This window comes from Arvicola amphibius, chromosome 4 (assembly GCF_903992535.2).
Source record: "Arvicola amphibius chromosome 4, mArvAmp1.2, whole genome shotgun sequence".
Lineage (NCBI taxonomy): Eukaryota > Metazoa > Chordata > Mammalia > Rodentia > Cricetidae > Arvicola > Arvicola amphibius.
Window position 1 is genome coordinate 43,839,218 of NC_052050.1, and position 12,176 is coordinate 43,851,393.

Consider the following 12,176-nt stretch of genomic DNA (forward strand, 5'->3'; position numbering starts at 1 on the left):
TTGCTTTGCTTCTACTGTTCATTTACAGCAGGAGAGTTCCTTTCCCTCCCTTCCCCTACCCCCTCTTCTTAAACAGTAGAGAGTGCAAGAATATAAACAGATGTTGGCTAACTCCAAGGCACCTGTGCTGTGCTTGCATCTCAGTGCTGCTCCCGAACCAGTCTTCCTGTTTGTGTCCTGGCAAATTTCAAATTTCTACTCTTTCCTTGGTGGGGGGGGGGGGGGTGTTGAGACAGGGTTTCTCTGTGTAACAGCTCTGGCTGTCCTAGAACTTGCTTTGTAGACCAGGCTGGCCTCGAACAGATCCACCTGCCTCCAGAATGCTGGGATTAAAGGTGTGTGCCACCTCCCCCACTATTAATTTTCAATGCTTGTTTGTAATGAATAGAGGGAGTCAATGCTGCTAAGGGTGCTGTCAGCTGTATGGGGCTACACACAGTGACTCGTGACTCTGGAGGGAATTTTTACAGGTGGACGTGTATGTGTCTTTGGAGTCGTACACTTTGGAGTCCCAGCATCTCCAAAGAGAGCTTTTTGGGGGGTTGGGTAGGGGTTGCATGTATGTCTGAGCACCACATCTGTACCTGGTGCCTGCAGAGGCCAGAGGAGGGCATCAGGTCCCCTGAAACTAGAGTTACAGATGGTTGTGGGTGCTGGGAATCAAACCCAAGTCCTCTGGAAAAACAACCAGTGTTCTTAGCCACTGAGCCAACTCTAACTCCATAATTTCTGTTTTTGTCATTATCTTTTACAAAGTCCAAGGTGGACATGTCCCACTACCGCTTCAGATGGGAGCTTGTCGAGGAAAGCAGTTTATTTACGACATAACTAGAACTGGCTGGGTGAGACTGTAGCAGTGGGAGAGAGTTGACTTGGTGATCCTGAAACTCCTTTCACCCCATACTCAGGAGGCCAGCCTGGTCTAAGGACTGTCAGAGAAATCATGTCTCTTAAAAACCAAAAAAGAAAAGAAAGAAAATGTGGGGAGAAGGGCAGCTGCTTGAATTTGAATCAAGCGGACCCGAGTTCAGTCTCCAGAAGAGAGAAAGAAATTGTAATGCCTTTGCTGCTCAGTGGAGTCTACCTTCCATTTTGGAGGGTGTGCTTTACACACACACAAGCTAGGCTTAATCCCATTGCTAGGGAGGTAGTGGAGACAGACAGTTCCCTGAGGCTCACTGGCCTGTCTGTCTGTTTTACTGGACAAGTTACAGGTCAGTAAAAGATCCTGTCTCAAAAAAGGGTGTGGGGCTGAGGATCCGTATTAACTCAGTAGAGTTCCTGCACCATATGCAGAAGTCCTTGAGTTCCAGTCTAAGCAGCCCATAAACCAGGCATGGTAGGGTAGTGCATGACTATAATTCCAGCACTAGGTAAGAGGCAGTAGGCAGGAAGTTCACGGTTATCCTCAACCAGATCTTAAAAGTTACATCTCTGGGGGCTCTGAGGACATGGCTCAATGGGTAAAGTGCTTGCTGCTCAAGGGTGAAGACCTGAGTTTGGGTCCTCAGTACCCCCACATGGAAGCTAGGTGCAGTGGTGTTTTGCATCTGTAACCCCAGCAATTGGTGAGATGGTAATGAAAGCAGAAGGATCCTTGAAGCTTACTGGCCAAATAGTGTAGCCAATCACTGAGTTCCAGATGCAGTGAATGAATGTGAGGACACTATTGGAGACCTCCAGCCTCCCCATGTACAAATTAGCATATAAACCCACATGTGTATACATCGTGCACACAAAATGATAAAAGTCACGTCTCAGAACTCAGTCTAGGAGAAATAAGTTTCGGCTAAAAAGCATTGTGAAGCCTCTTAATTGCAGTGTTCTCAGTGTGTCTGATGCGAAAGCAGGGACATGTTCCTTAGAGGTTTTGGGTTCTGGCTGACGAATTCAAGTTGAAGAATGGCCTCCACAAGCTTTCACTCTCTCCTTTGATCCTGTCTTATCTTACATACTAAAGCTCACACAAGATTTCAATCTTTTCCTATGAGACAACTAATAAAATACCTTTAAGGCCGCTGAATAAATTTTTGAGAAAGTGGGCAGTTGAAACGGGGTTTTGCTACTGTAGCAGGGTAGCCTCAAACTCGAAACGCTTCCTATCTCAGTCTCCTGTATACTATGATTACAGGTATGTAAAAAGCCGCCATACCTGGCTTTTCCCAGGATTGTTTGAGTCATACATCAATTAGAGGCCTTGTAGCTCCAACTTATTATGTAATTCCTCTAACACATATTATTACCCACTGGAATCTGTCTATGAAGCTACTGTTGATGAATTTTAAGGAATTTTAAGCCTGTTGAGAAATTATTGGCTCAGAGCAAGAGGACTAGTGGTTGATCTAAAGAACTGTTTCTGGTTAGAGAACAGGAGGGAATGACCAGTGCATGCAGGAGGCTCTGTGAACCCCTTGGCAGGTAAGCTGGGATCAGTACACAGCAGACTTTAGAGGGCAAGCAGCACAAAGACTGGGCATAGTAGTGCACACCTTTTAAATTAATTTTTATGTGCATTTGTGGTTTTGCCATGGTGTTGGTTCCCTTGAAACTGGAGTTACAGACAATTGTAAGCTTCCATGTAGGTGCTGAGAACTTAACCCAGGACCTCTGGAAGAGCAGCCAGTGCTCTTTACCCCTGAGCCATTTCTCCAGCACACCTTTGATCCCAGCACTTGGGAGGTAGAGGCAGGTGGATCTCTGTGAGTTCCAGGCCAGCCTGGTCTACAGAGTGGGTTCCAGGACAGCCAGGACTACACAGAGAAACCCTGTCTTGCAAAACAAACAAGCTCACACACAAAAAAGAAGAGACTTTCATTGCCAGGAGAGGTGGCTTGGAGGTCAAAAGCCACTTGCAAAGGTCCCGGGTTCCATTCCCAGTGCCCACAATCAGGGTTTAATAACCACCCTGCTTCAGGGGTCCACTACCTCTTACCTCAGGCAACCTGTACAACAAGTCACAGACATCACCCAGACACATACATAAATGATAATTAAGAATTAATAAATAATCTTAAAAAAAAAAAATGATGTTCAATGGACGTAACCATCCTCAGGTCTTAGTGGCAACGCAACCGTCCATCACTACATGCGAAAGACCAGTCTAGCATGACTAGCTCACTGAAAACCTGGGCCTTGCTAGTTTTAGGGCGTTTCATTGCATTTCTGGGCACATATACTCACTGGATCTACCTTCCTCAAAAAAAACCTTAGAAAAGCAAACCGTAATAACTAGTAAAAGCTTCTGAATACCATCCAATGTGGCTTGACCATGGCCTGTACCGATCTCTCCTGGTCAACATGTAAAGATAGCCAAGTGGCTCGTGTGTCTGCTTGCTAACATCTAAAGGAAGACACCTTGATGATTCTGAGCATTTCTGACTGACAGAGAGAGTCCTGCGGTTTGGCTGGAAGATGAGCACAGAGGTGTCTGTGATGCAGGTGGTTTTGAGGTTATACATGAAGCCAAGACAGTAGTTCCTGTGTAAGCCCTCTTTTTAAATAGCATTTGGGGCTTAGGAAGGATGTCTTTACGCAAAACGGATGTCTTCTCAAAAGAGAATTCTGGTGTTCTGCTTTTCATACTGTTGTCTCCAGCTACTAGAAACCTATATATAAGTACTAAGTCTTCACGAGAATTGTTACAGCTTAGTTCAGTGTGTGTGTGTGTGTGTGTGCGTGTGCACATGTGTGCAGTTGCACATGAAGCCAATAGTCCATGTCAAGTGTCTTCCTCCATTGTTCTCCATCTTACTTTTTTAATAATTTATTTTTATAAAATGATCATTGATGTGTGTTCTGCATGCACATGTCTGTATGTCTGTCTGTGTGAACAGGGTCTTGGATTCCTTGAAGCTGGAGTTACAGACAGTTGTGAGCTGCCATGTGGTGCTAGGAATTGAACCTGGGTCTTATGGAAGAACAGCCAGTGCTCTTAAGCCCTGAGCCATTTCCCCAGTCCCTTAGTATAGTCCTGATATCAGCAGTAAAAACTTAACAGGAATCAGAGATCGCTTTCTGAGGCAATTGTCTGTTTCTTCTACTCTGCCTCCCTGGTAGAAACAGAGGACAGCATCTCCATTTCCTTCTCACATTTTATTTATTTATTTTTGGTTTTTGAGACATAGGCAAGGCTTGTTATGTAACTGAGGCTGACCTTGAACTTCTGATCTTCCTGTCTCTAACTCCCAAGTCTGGGATTGCAGGCAAAAGTCACCACTCTGGGGAGGGGGAGGTAAATAGGAGATGGGGAGGAGGCAGAAATTTAAAAAAAAAAAAATAAAAAAAACTTATAATGCAAAAAAAAAAAAAGTCACCCACTCTGCTCAGTCCTCTACTCCTGGGGTAACGTCTCCCTGAAGCCATTGGTTCCCCAGCCCCATTTTTCTCTACCCTTGGAGAATGCTGTGAGTAACCAAGGGACCAAAGGCTGGCAGTAAGGAGGTCTGCACGGATCATGACCATGACGGGGACCCACATGGAGACTCACTGGTATTTCTTGGGGTTTGTTTTTTTTATTTTATTTCTTGTTTTGTTGTTGTTGTTCAAAGAGCCACAGTTTCTCAGAATAGTGTGCGTGTGAATGGCAAAACGGCTGTTTCACATGGTTAGCTGTTTACCTAAACTGCCCCAGTCTGGATGAAGAACAGGGTCACCCAAACCCTTCCTGCTTCAGCAGAAATCACACTTTCTGGTAAAGATTTGCCCTAGTGCGTGTGTGTTGTTTGCTTTTCTGTTTTGTTGTTTTGAGATGGGGTCTCAAGTAGCCCAAGCTGAACTCAAGCTCCTTCGGGGATGACCTTGAACTTCTGAAGCTCCTGGTCCGCTCTGGGACTATCACACAGGTTCATGCCCTGCTGAGGACTGAGGCCAGGGCCTTGTGGGTATGAGGTAAGCTCTGCCAGCTGAGCTCCAGCTCCAGCCTTCACCCCTAGTCTTTGAATAGTAATGGACAGATTTTTCTTTTTTAAAATTATGCAAGGTAGCCATGGTGCTACACAGTTTAATCCCAGCTCTCAGAAGACAGAAGTAGGCAGATCTCTCTGAGTTTGAAGCCAGTCTGGTCTATATAATGTGAGTTGCAGGCTAGCCAGTGCTACATTGTGTGATGCCATCTCAAACAACAACAACAACAATAATAACAATAAATCGCTCCCTGAGAACACCCTGTATGAGAAGCACAAAGGGGAAATGTTTTAGGGTTAAACCAGTGGGGCTTGGGACCCAAAGAACCTGAACAAGAGTTGTTCTGCCATTCCTCTGAGGGCTTCGACCATGAGGGTAGAGGGTGGAGCTCCGGGGCTCTGGGAGCTCCGTGGTCAAGTGCTGCCTGGTATGTGCAAAGCCCTGTGCTTAACCACAAGCTCCACAAAAGGGAGACAAAAACTTACTGTAAGTAAAACTCCCATCCCTAGCAAGCTTCTTGTCAGAGAGGGGGGGGGGGTGAAGAAAAAAGGCAAACCAGCCATTTTTTCTCACAAATGTTCTCTTGGAGAACTAGGGTCCTGTGGCAGCTGGCCTAAAAAAATTGCCCAGATTTTTGCCATTAGGGATGCTTTAAGCCTTAGGGTTGAACTACCACCAGGCTGCTTCCCATCTTCCTATTATTTCTGAGGATCCAATGGCATACGGGACAGCAGGACCCTAATTAACTGAAATCCCCTACTGTCCTAGAAGTGGGGGCAGGGGTGGGTGGCCATATGCCACAGGCTTCCTTCAGCAAGCCCTCCGCCGTGACTGCGGTTCACCAGCGACAGAAAACTTCCTCTTTCCACTTCAGTTCCTTCTTATTTCTTTTGCTCAAAAGTGATGAAAGAATGCCAGAAGAGGATTGCGGGGACGGGCTAGGGGGACGGGCTAGAAGTGGGGACCACAGGGACGGAGCACCTCCTTTCACAGCAGGATATGTGCCCTAGAAAACTAAACGGTGCCTGTTTTATAGCTTGGGGTTAGTTCAGAGTTTCTTACTTAACCTGAAAGAGCAAGCGTGAAAGGCGGGGTGGGCTGGCGCATGGCTCTAATGCGCTCTGGTGGGTCTCAGGATGTGAGAGAAGCCTGGTCTGCACAGTGAGTTCTGATCCAGGCAGAACACAAAACAATGCTAAAACAGAAAACAAGAGCGGGAGGGCAAGGTGACCCCAACCTGGAATCACAGCCCCAGGATGTCCCAGAATGCCTTTGCTGTAAGATACTCTTTGAAATCATTTTACTGATTTAAATCTAAAACCGGTGGCTTATTTTCCATTGATAAAACTAAAAGCTAACTTCTCGGCTGGATTTATGTAGCTCAGTTGTAGAGTGTTTGCCTAGCAAGTGAGGTCCAAGCACCACAAATAAATAAAAAAATACAATTTCAGGGTAGATTTTTGAATCTTAACAACACATGGCTCCAGATGTCCAACTGTCAAAATAATTTTTAAAGGTTTAATACAATCCAGGATATGTAAGTCGATCTGTGCGCTGTACCTTACTTATTTTACTCTGGTCGTCAGCATTATCCTTCATCAAACCAAATGCCTGCTTAGTGGCTGAGCAGTTGGATCCAGAAAGCAGTTTTTCTGCCTTTTGAATAATTAATTGAACAAGGCTGGTAAGGCGAGACACTCATAAGTAGCTGGAGTGCCTTCATCGGGCTCTTGGGATTTTTCTGTCCTCTGATCCCAGATACCTCGCCTGTCTCTGGAAAAGGAGAAGGTAGTACTAGAAGAAAAATGATTAGAAATCCTGCTTGAGGGTTGTTTTTGTCACTGTGAGGAAGCCTGCATCTCAAGAGGAACACATTTGGCTACAGCTCTCTGGAACAGTCTCCTGAATCAGAACCAGGGGGTGCATCTGGCCTAACCTGACTAGACCACAGCCATGGTATTAGCAGAGCCCTTAGACCCTGGGCAACAGCATCTCGTATTTCTAAAATACTCTTGGGAGACGGTTCAGACTGGGCTGGAGGGCGTGGCCTAGAGGTCCTGCTTAGTTCGCAGCCATCATGAGAGGCGTCCAGGGACAGACTCACATTCTACCCTAGCCAGCATTTACCAACCTGACCTCAGCCCGGCATGTCCTGCCTCTGCTGCCTTCCCAGACTGGGGAGAGCTAGGCAACTCTGACAGCCTGCTTCCTCAGCTGCTCGTGCAGAAGTCGGAGCGGAACCACAACCGCAGAACACATGAGGGAGCGGGACTGAGACACAAACATCCTGTCCTTTCTGTACCAAGAGGCTCCAGCTCGAGACTCAGAGTCACCAAGCTGATTATTTATGTGGGACAGACTCTTATAAGCTCATCTTCCCTAGAGTCACCACAAGGACAGTTAGCATTTTTTTTGCCCCAGTCCTCTTAGCCCACGCTGTTACTTGGCTTGTGACTTTGATGACAGGAGACAGTAGGCCAAGCAGGGTGAGTAAGAATGTTGGTTGTCAAGAGCCAGGATAGGGCGCTGCAAGTTCTCCCTCTCTCCAGTTTGAAGGGAGAATGGAGCAGAGCTCCCCGCTCCACTCAGTCCTCAGTCTTCCAGCCACTGGGGTCCCTTGTTGTGATCTTTCTCAAAGGTGCAGGGGCTTCCCCAGGCAAGCTTCACCTGGTGTAAGACCGCTTCCAGCTGAAGATCTCCTCCAGACTGGAAGAAGGGGAGACCTCTCGCTTCTGCAGGCCTCCCCAACGACGCCGGCCCCCCAGAAATGAAGTCCTGCGCCTGCTCAGACCTTTCATCCTCTCTTCCATTCGGAAGAATTCAGTCAGGGCCTTAAAGGACTCCAAGATAACCTCGTGGCTCCATGCTGACAAGGGCTCAGGGCGCAGGAAGCCACAGTGGCCTCCATGGCCACTGAGCAGCAGGAAAAAGTAAGGGTTGCTTTGGAAGAGTTCCGCGGGCAGAGTGTGCTCTGGGGGTCCACACACCGGATCATCAGCACTGCAGATACACAGAACAGGGACAGCGGCCTCATCCACGTCCCGGAGTGGGTCATTCAGGTCCCAGTAGGTATCCCAGCTGATGGGGAAACTCTTGGTGTGGCAGAACAGCGTTTCCTCAAACTCTCTCAGGGAGCTGCTCCGGAACAACTTGCTGGTGTCTACTGTGTCCTCCAGGGCGGAGGCATACCTGTCCACAGAAGGTGAATGGGAGAGAGAAGTCAGATGACAGGCAGTTACTGTGGAGGCAGCCCCTAGGCTAGAATCTGGCCACAGAGCCTTTGGAGCTACAGAAAAGAACAGAGCTGGTGGCATGGGTCTCTAATCTCAGCACTCAAGAAGCAGAGGCCTGGTGGATCTCTGAGTTCCAAGCAATGACACATACGCTAGCAAACAACACTCCTCCCCCTTTAAAAGACTTATCTACTTTGTGTATGAACGTTTTGCCTGCATGTATATGTGTGTACCATGTGCAAAGGTGGTGGCTCCCCTGGAACTGGAGTCACAGATGGCTCAAGCTGCTATGTGGGTGCCAGGAATGGAATCAGGGTCCTCTGTAAGAGCAAGGGTGCTTAACCACTGAGTCATCTCTCCAGATGTTTGACTTCTCCATAGGGTGATTATTCCTTCTCTGTCACATCTGCCACCAGCACTGTCATTTGTCCCAGAGGTAGCATCTGACTTCGCAGCTGTTAATCTATAAGATTAGCTCTCCCTGTAACTTTTGATTCTTTCCGAGGAACTCATGCCCTGTGTCCACGGAGGCGCCTTGAGAGAACTCACTGTCTCAGACCATGCAGACCAGAGCCGATGCCTCTCCCGCAGTCCATCCCTGTCTTAGACCATCCACTGCCTTTGTGGATTTTTTTTGTTTTGGTTTTTATTTTTCTCCATGACAGGGTTTCTCTGTGTACTCCTGGCTGTCCTGAAACTTGCTCTATAGACTAGGCTGGCCTTGACTTCACAGAGATCCTCATGCCTCTGCTTCCTGAGTGCTGGGATTAAAGGCCACTATTGCCTGGTGCCTTTGTGGTTTTGTGTTATCATGCATGCCTGGTGTAATAACCTTGGTCAGGTATGGGGAGGGGGGGTAAGTGACCTTAGCAAGTGCTCGGTGGCAGAGAAAACAACGGAGTTCTAATCTACTAGATGCTTTCCCAAGCAGAGGCCTGCAAATGCTGTACTGGGAAGAGGGACCACTTTGCTGTCTCAGCTCCCTGGAGAGGGTCTGGACAGGTCACAAGGAAGCCAGGGTGGGCAGCTCTGCTTGATCCTTTACGCAGATTAATTTAGCCTCAGCCAGTTGAACTTAGAGCTGTGCCCAAGTTTGCACCCCAGACTACCATGGGAAGGGTGGCTCCCAAAGGCATGGTTTCCTCCTCATTTCCCTCACCCAACTTCCGGCTGGGGCCTTGGGCAGAGGACACTGGTGCGGTCATTTGGCAGTGGAAACTCTGGTAATTAAGCTGGATGAGCGAGCCCTGTACCAAACCTCTGAGTTGCCACGGCAGCACCTCTCGCTTCTCCTTCAGCCCCAGTGTTTGACCTTTTCAAAACAGGAGGAAAGTGACAAAAAAAAAAAAAATCCTAATTGCCACCACACTGGCCTCTACCTGACGTCTGCCAGATTCTCGTGTTTTCATTTAATAATCACAGCACCTGCAGAGGAGTTTATTATTAACTTCATTTAACCGAAGGGGAAGTGAGCCTTAAAGGGGCTAGCTAATGTTCTGTAAAGTCAAGATTTGAACCCAGCTAGGCCTTACCCCGTGCCCTGGGTGTTTTGTTTGCCGCCAGCATAGCTCTGAAGTCAGTTTGCCATCTCTTAGGAAGACTGGAAATGTCATTCAAGTGTTTCTATGGAACAGTCTTGCCTGGTGTTTAAAATTGTTTCTACTTTTGGAGATTTAAGTTTAGTGTTTTGCTTTCGTGTTTTTCCTTCCTTCCTTCCTTCCTCCCTTCCTTTTTTCTTCCTTTTTCACTTTCTTTGTAGCTGTGTGGTGCCTGATGCCTGGAATCTCTGGAGTTCAGCAGCACCTCAGCTATACAGCCTGAGTTATAGGAGACCTTGTCTCAAAAAGGACAAACAGCTAAGTGTTGCACACTCACCTAGAAATATGTAAAACATCTGTCAGTTTAAAGAATTTTAATAAACCAAATGCCACATTTCTCATTCCTGCCACCTCCCGGGCTCAGAGTCAGTAGTAAACATTCAGACAGATAATCAGCTGCAATTGCTTCCAGAGCTCTGTTTGCCGACCTATCCTGGCTATGCACTAAGTGGTAAATGTCAGGTGCAGGCCTCTGCTGACCACCGGTTGCTAGGACACCTGAGACTGAGATGAACTGATGGGGCCCTGGCAGGAAGCCTTGCTGTGGTAGAAGGATGCCGACTGCGGCCATGAAGCTGTCTATGGCTTTGGAACCCACTTTCCTAGTTCTGTCTCCATTATGGGGTTTGAACAGCTTTGGAAATCGTGTGGGAACTTTGCCCCAATCTACCCGTGGTTGGTTCCATACCAGGCAGAGCTGTAGACTTCTATTCCGGTACCCACCTGCTGAGAGTGATCTTCTGGTGCAGCAGGAACCCACGCTCATAGGGCCAAGGCAAGCCTGCTTCGAACCATTCGCGACAGCGTAGCACCGGCGAGATGCAGGCGGCGCCGGTCACATAGCTGGAGGAGCCGCACTCCCCCAAGTAGGACAGCAAGAGCGCGGAGCCCGAGCCCTCGCTCACCGCGAATAGGGGGGCAGCCGGGTGTCGGAAGCGAATGTAAGTCACCGCCTCCTTGAGGTCGGACGGGTCCCCGAAAGGTTGTAGACGGGGGCTGACCAGCGGGCAACCGTGGTGGCCGCGGCGATGGAAGATGACCGGGTAGTAGCCGCGCTCCAGGGCGAGTAGGCAGAGCCCCAGCACATTGCGGGTGAGGCGTCCCCACGCATTGGGGATTACCAGCAGCACAGGAGGGAGGCCTCCAGTATTAGTGACCCGGCGGCCCCTGGCACAAGGTCCTATGACCCAGTCCAGGGCCACCAACCCATCATCTGCCAGTTGCAGGTACTCACGGGCTAGCTCAGGACCTGGCCCGACGGGCAGGATGAAGTGGCAGAAGGTCTGCAGGTGGGGCCCCGACAGCCAGGAGCTTGGGGTGGGTTCCAGCGCCGCCGAGCGTCGCAGAGCGCGCAGTAGGCACTGGGCCAGCGCCGAGGGCTTGCAAATAAGGCTGCAGCCCCCGGGGAGCGGTTCGCACCGGTCGCTGAACTGAGCGGTGGGGCCTCTGCTCACCACCTCCTGCTCCTCCTGGTCCCGAACCGAGGTCCGCGATCCGACGGCGCGCTTCCAGGGGCGCAGGAGGAGCAGAGCGAGCGCCGCCAGCAGCAGCGCAAGGACGGCCGCCCACGGAGGCATGGCTTGGCAGGACAGTCTCCGGCGGGCGGCACTGGGCGGTGGGGAGCAAAGCTGTCCTTCTCGCCGGGCTCCCGGCTCTGCCCGCGGCTCCGCCCGGAGGCCCGTGGCTGCCCAGCGTCCTCCCTAGCGGGAGGGCGCGTGCGCTCCGGATTGGTCGCGGCCGGGCGGAGACAGCCAGTTCGGGTCGAGCTCCCCTCGTCCGCCCCCCACTCCCGCCCCCAGCCCTTTGTACAGCGATTGCGACAAGCTGGAGCAGAGGGTGAAAGAGATCCCGGCCACAAAGGGGGAGCAGGGACGTGTGGCCGAACCAGAAGAGAGGGGAATAAGGAGGCGAGTCAGTAAAGGATTGGGGAGACTGAGGCTTGGCGGCCTGAGTGAGCACGAGGTGCCTGCTCCCACTCCGGTCCCCTATGAAGTCTGGCTGCCAGGGGAGACCCTCAGTCTCTGCGTCCTCGGGATCCGCTATTGATGGGTAGCAAACAGCAATAAAAGAGTAAAGCGCTGATCCCTCGCTGGCTCCACTGTTTCCACGCGCTGCTGCATCTGCAGCCAGAGCCATACATCGCCCTAGCCAGGACCCGCAATTGCGCGATAACGCCACAGGGTTGGGGGTTGGGGTGTCTGCACCTGGCCAGAGGCCGACCGCAGCGTTTGACCCTGACCACGGGTTTCAGGGAGGAGACTGTCGCTTCTCTGGAGGTCATGCGGGGCGCTGGCACGCTGTCACTTCTGGCTTCCCCAGCCCACCCGCCACCACTCTTCACTAGGAAGGGTTGCAGAAGAAACAGCCTCAAGTTTGGCAGAATAAGCTAAGGGAGAGGATTAGGGGTGCCTTGCCCCACGATGGGGCTATGGCAGAGGTGCAT

The 12,176-nt window shown here is 50.0% G+C and overlaps 1 protein-coding gene across 1 annotated transcript; it reads right to left on the bottom strand.

Moving 5' to 3' along the window:
• Positions 1 to 4,073: 4,073 nt before the first annotated feature.
• Abhd15 (abhydrolase domain containing 15) lies at positions 4,074 to 11,449 on the bottom strand. The gene is made up of 2 exons (XM_038328159.1): positions 10,457 to 11,449; positions 4,074 to 8,091 (listed from the first exon to the last, which is right to left on the bottom strand). Exons 1-2 carry the CDS (start codon positions 11,308 to 11,310, stop codon positions 7,566 to 7,568), a joined length of 1,380 nt encoding a protein of 459 aa, XP_038184087.1. The 5' UTR covers positions 11,311 to 11,449; the 3' UTR covers positions 4,074 to 7,565.
• Positions 11,450 to 12,176: the final 727 nt, after the last annotated feature.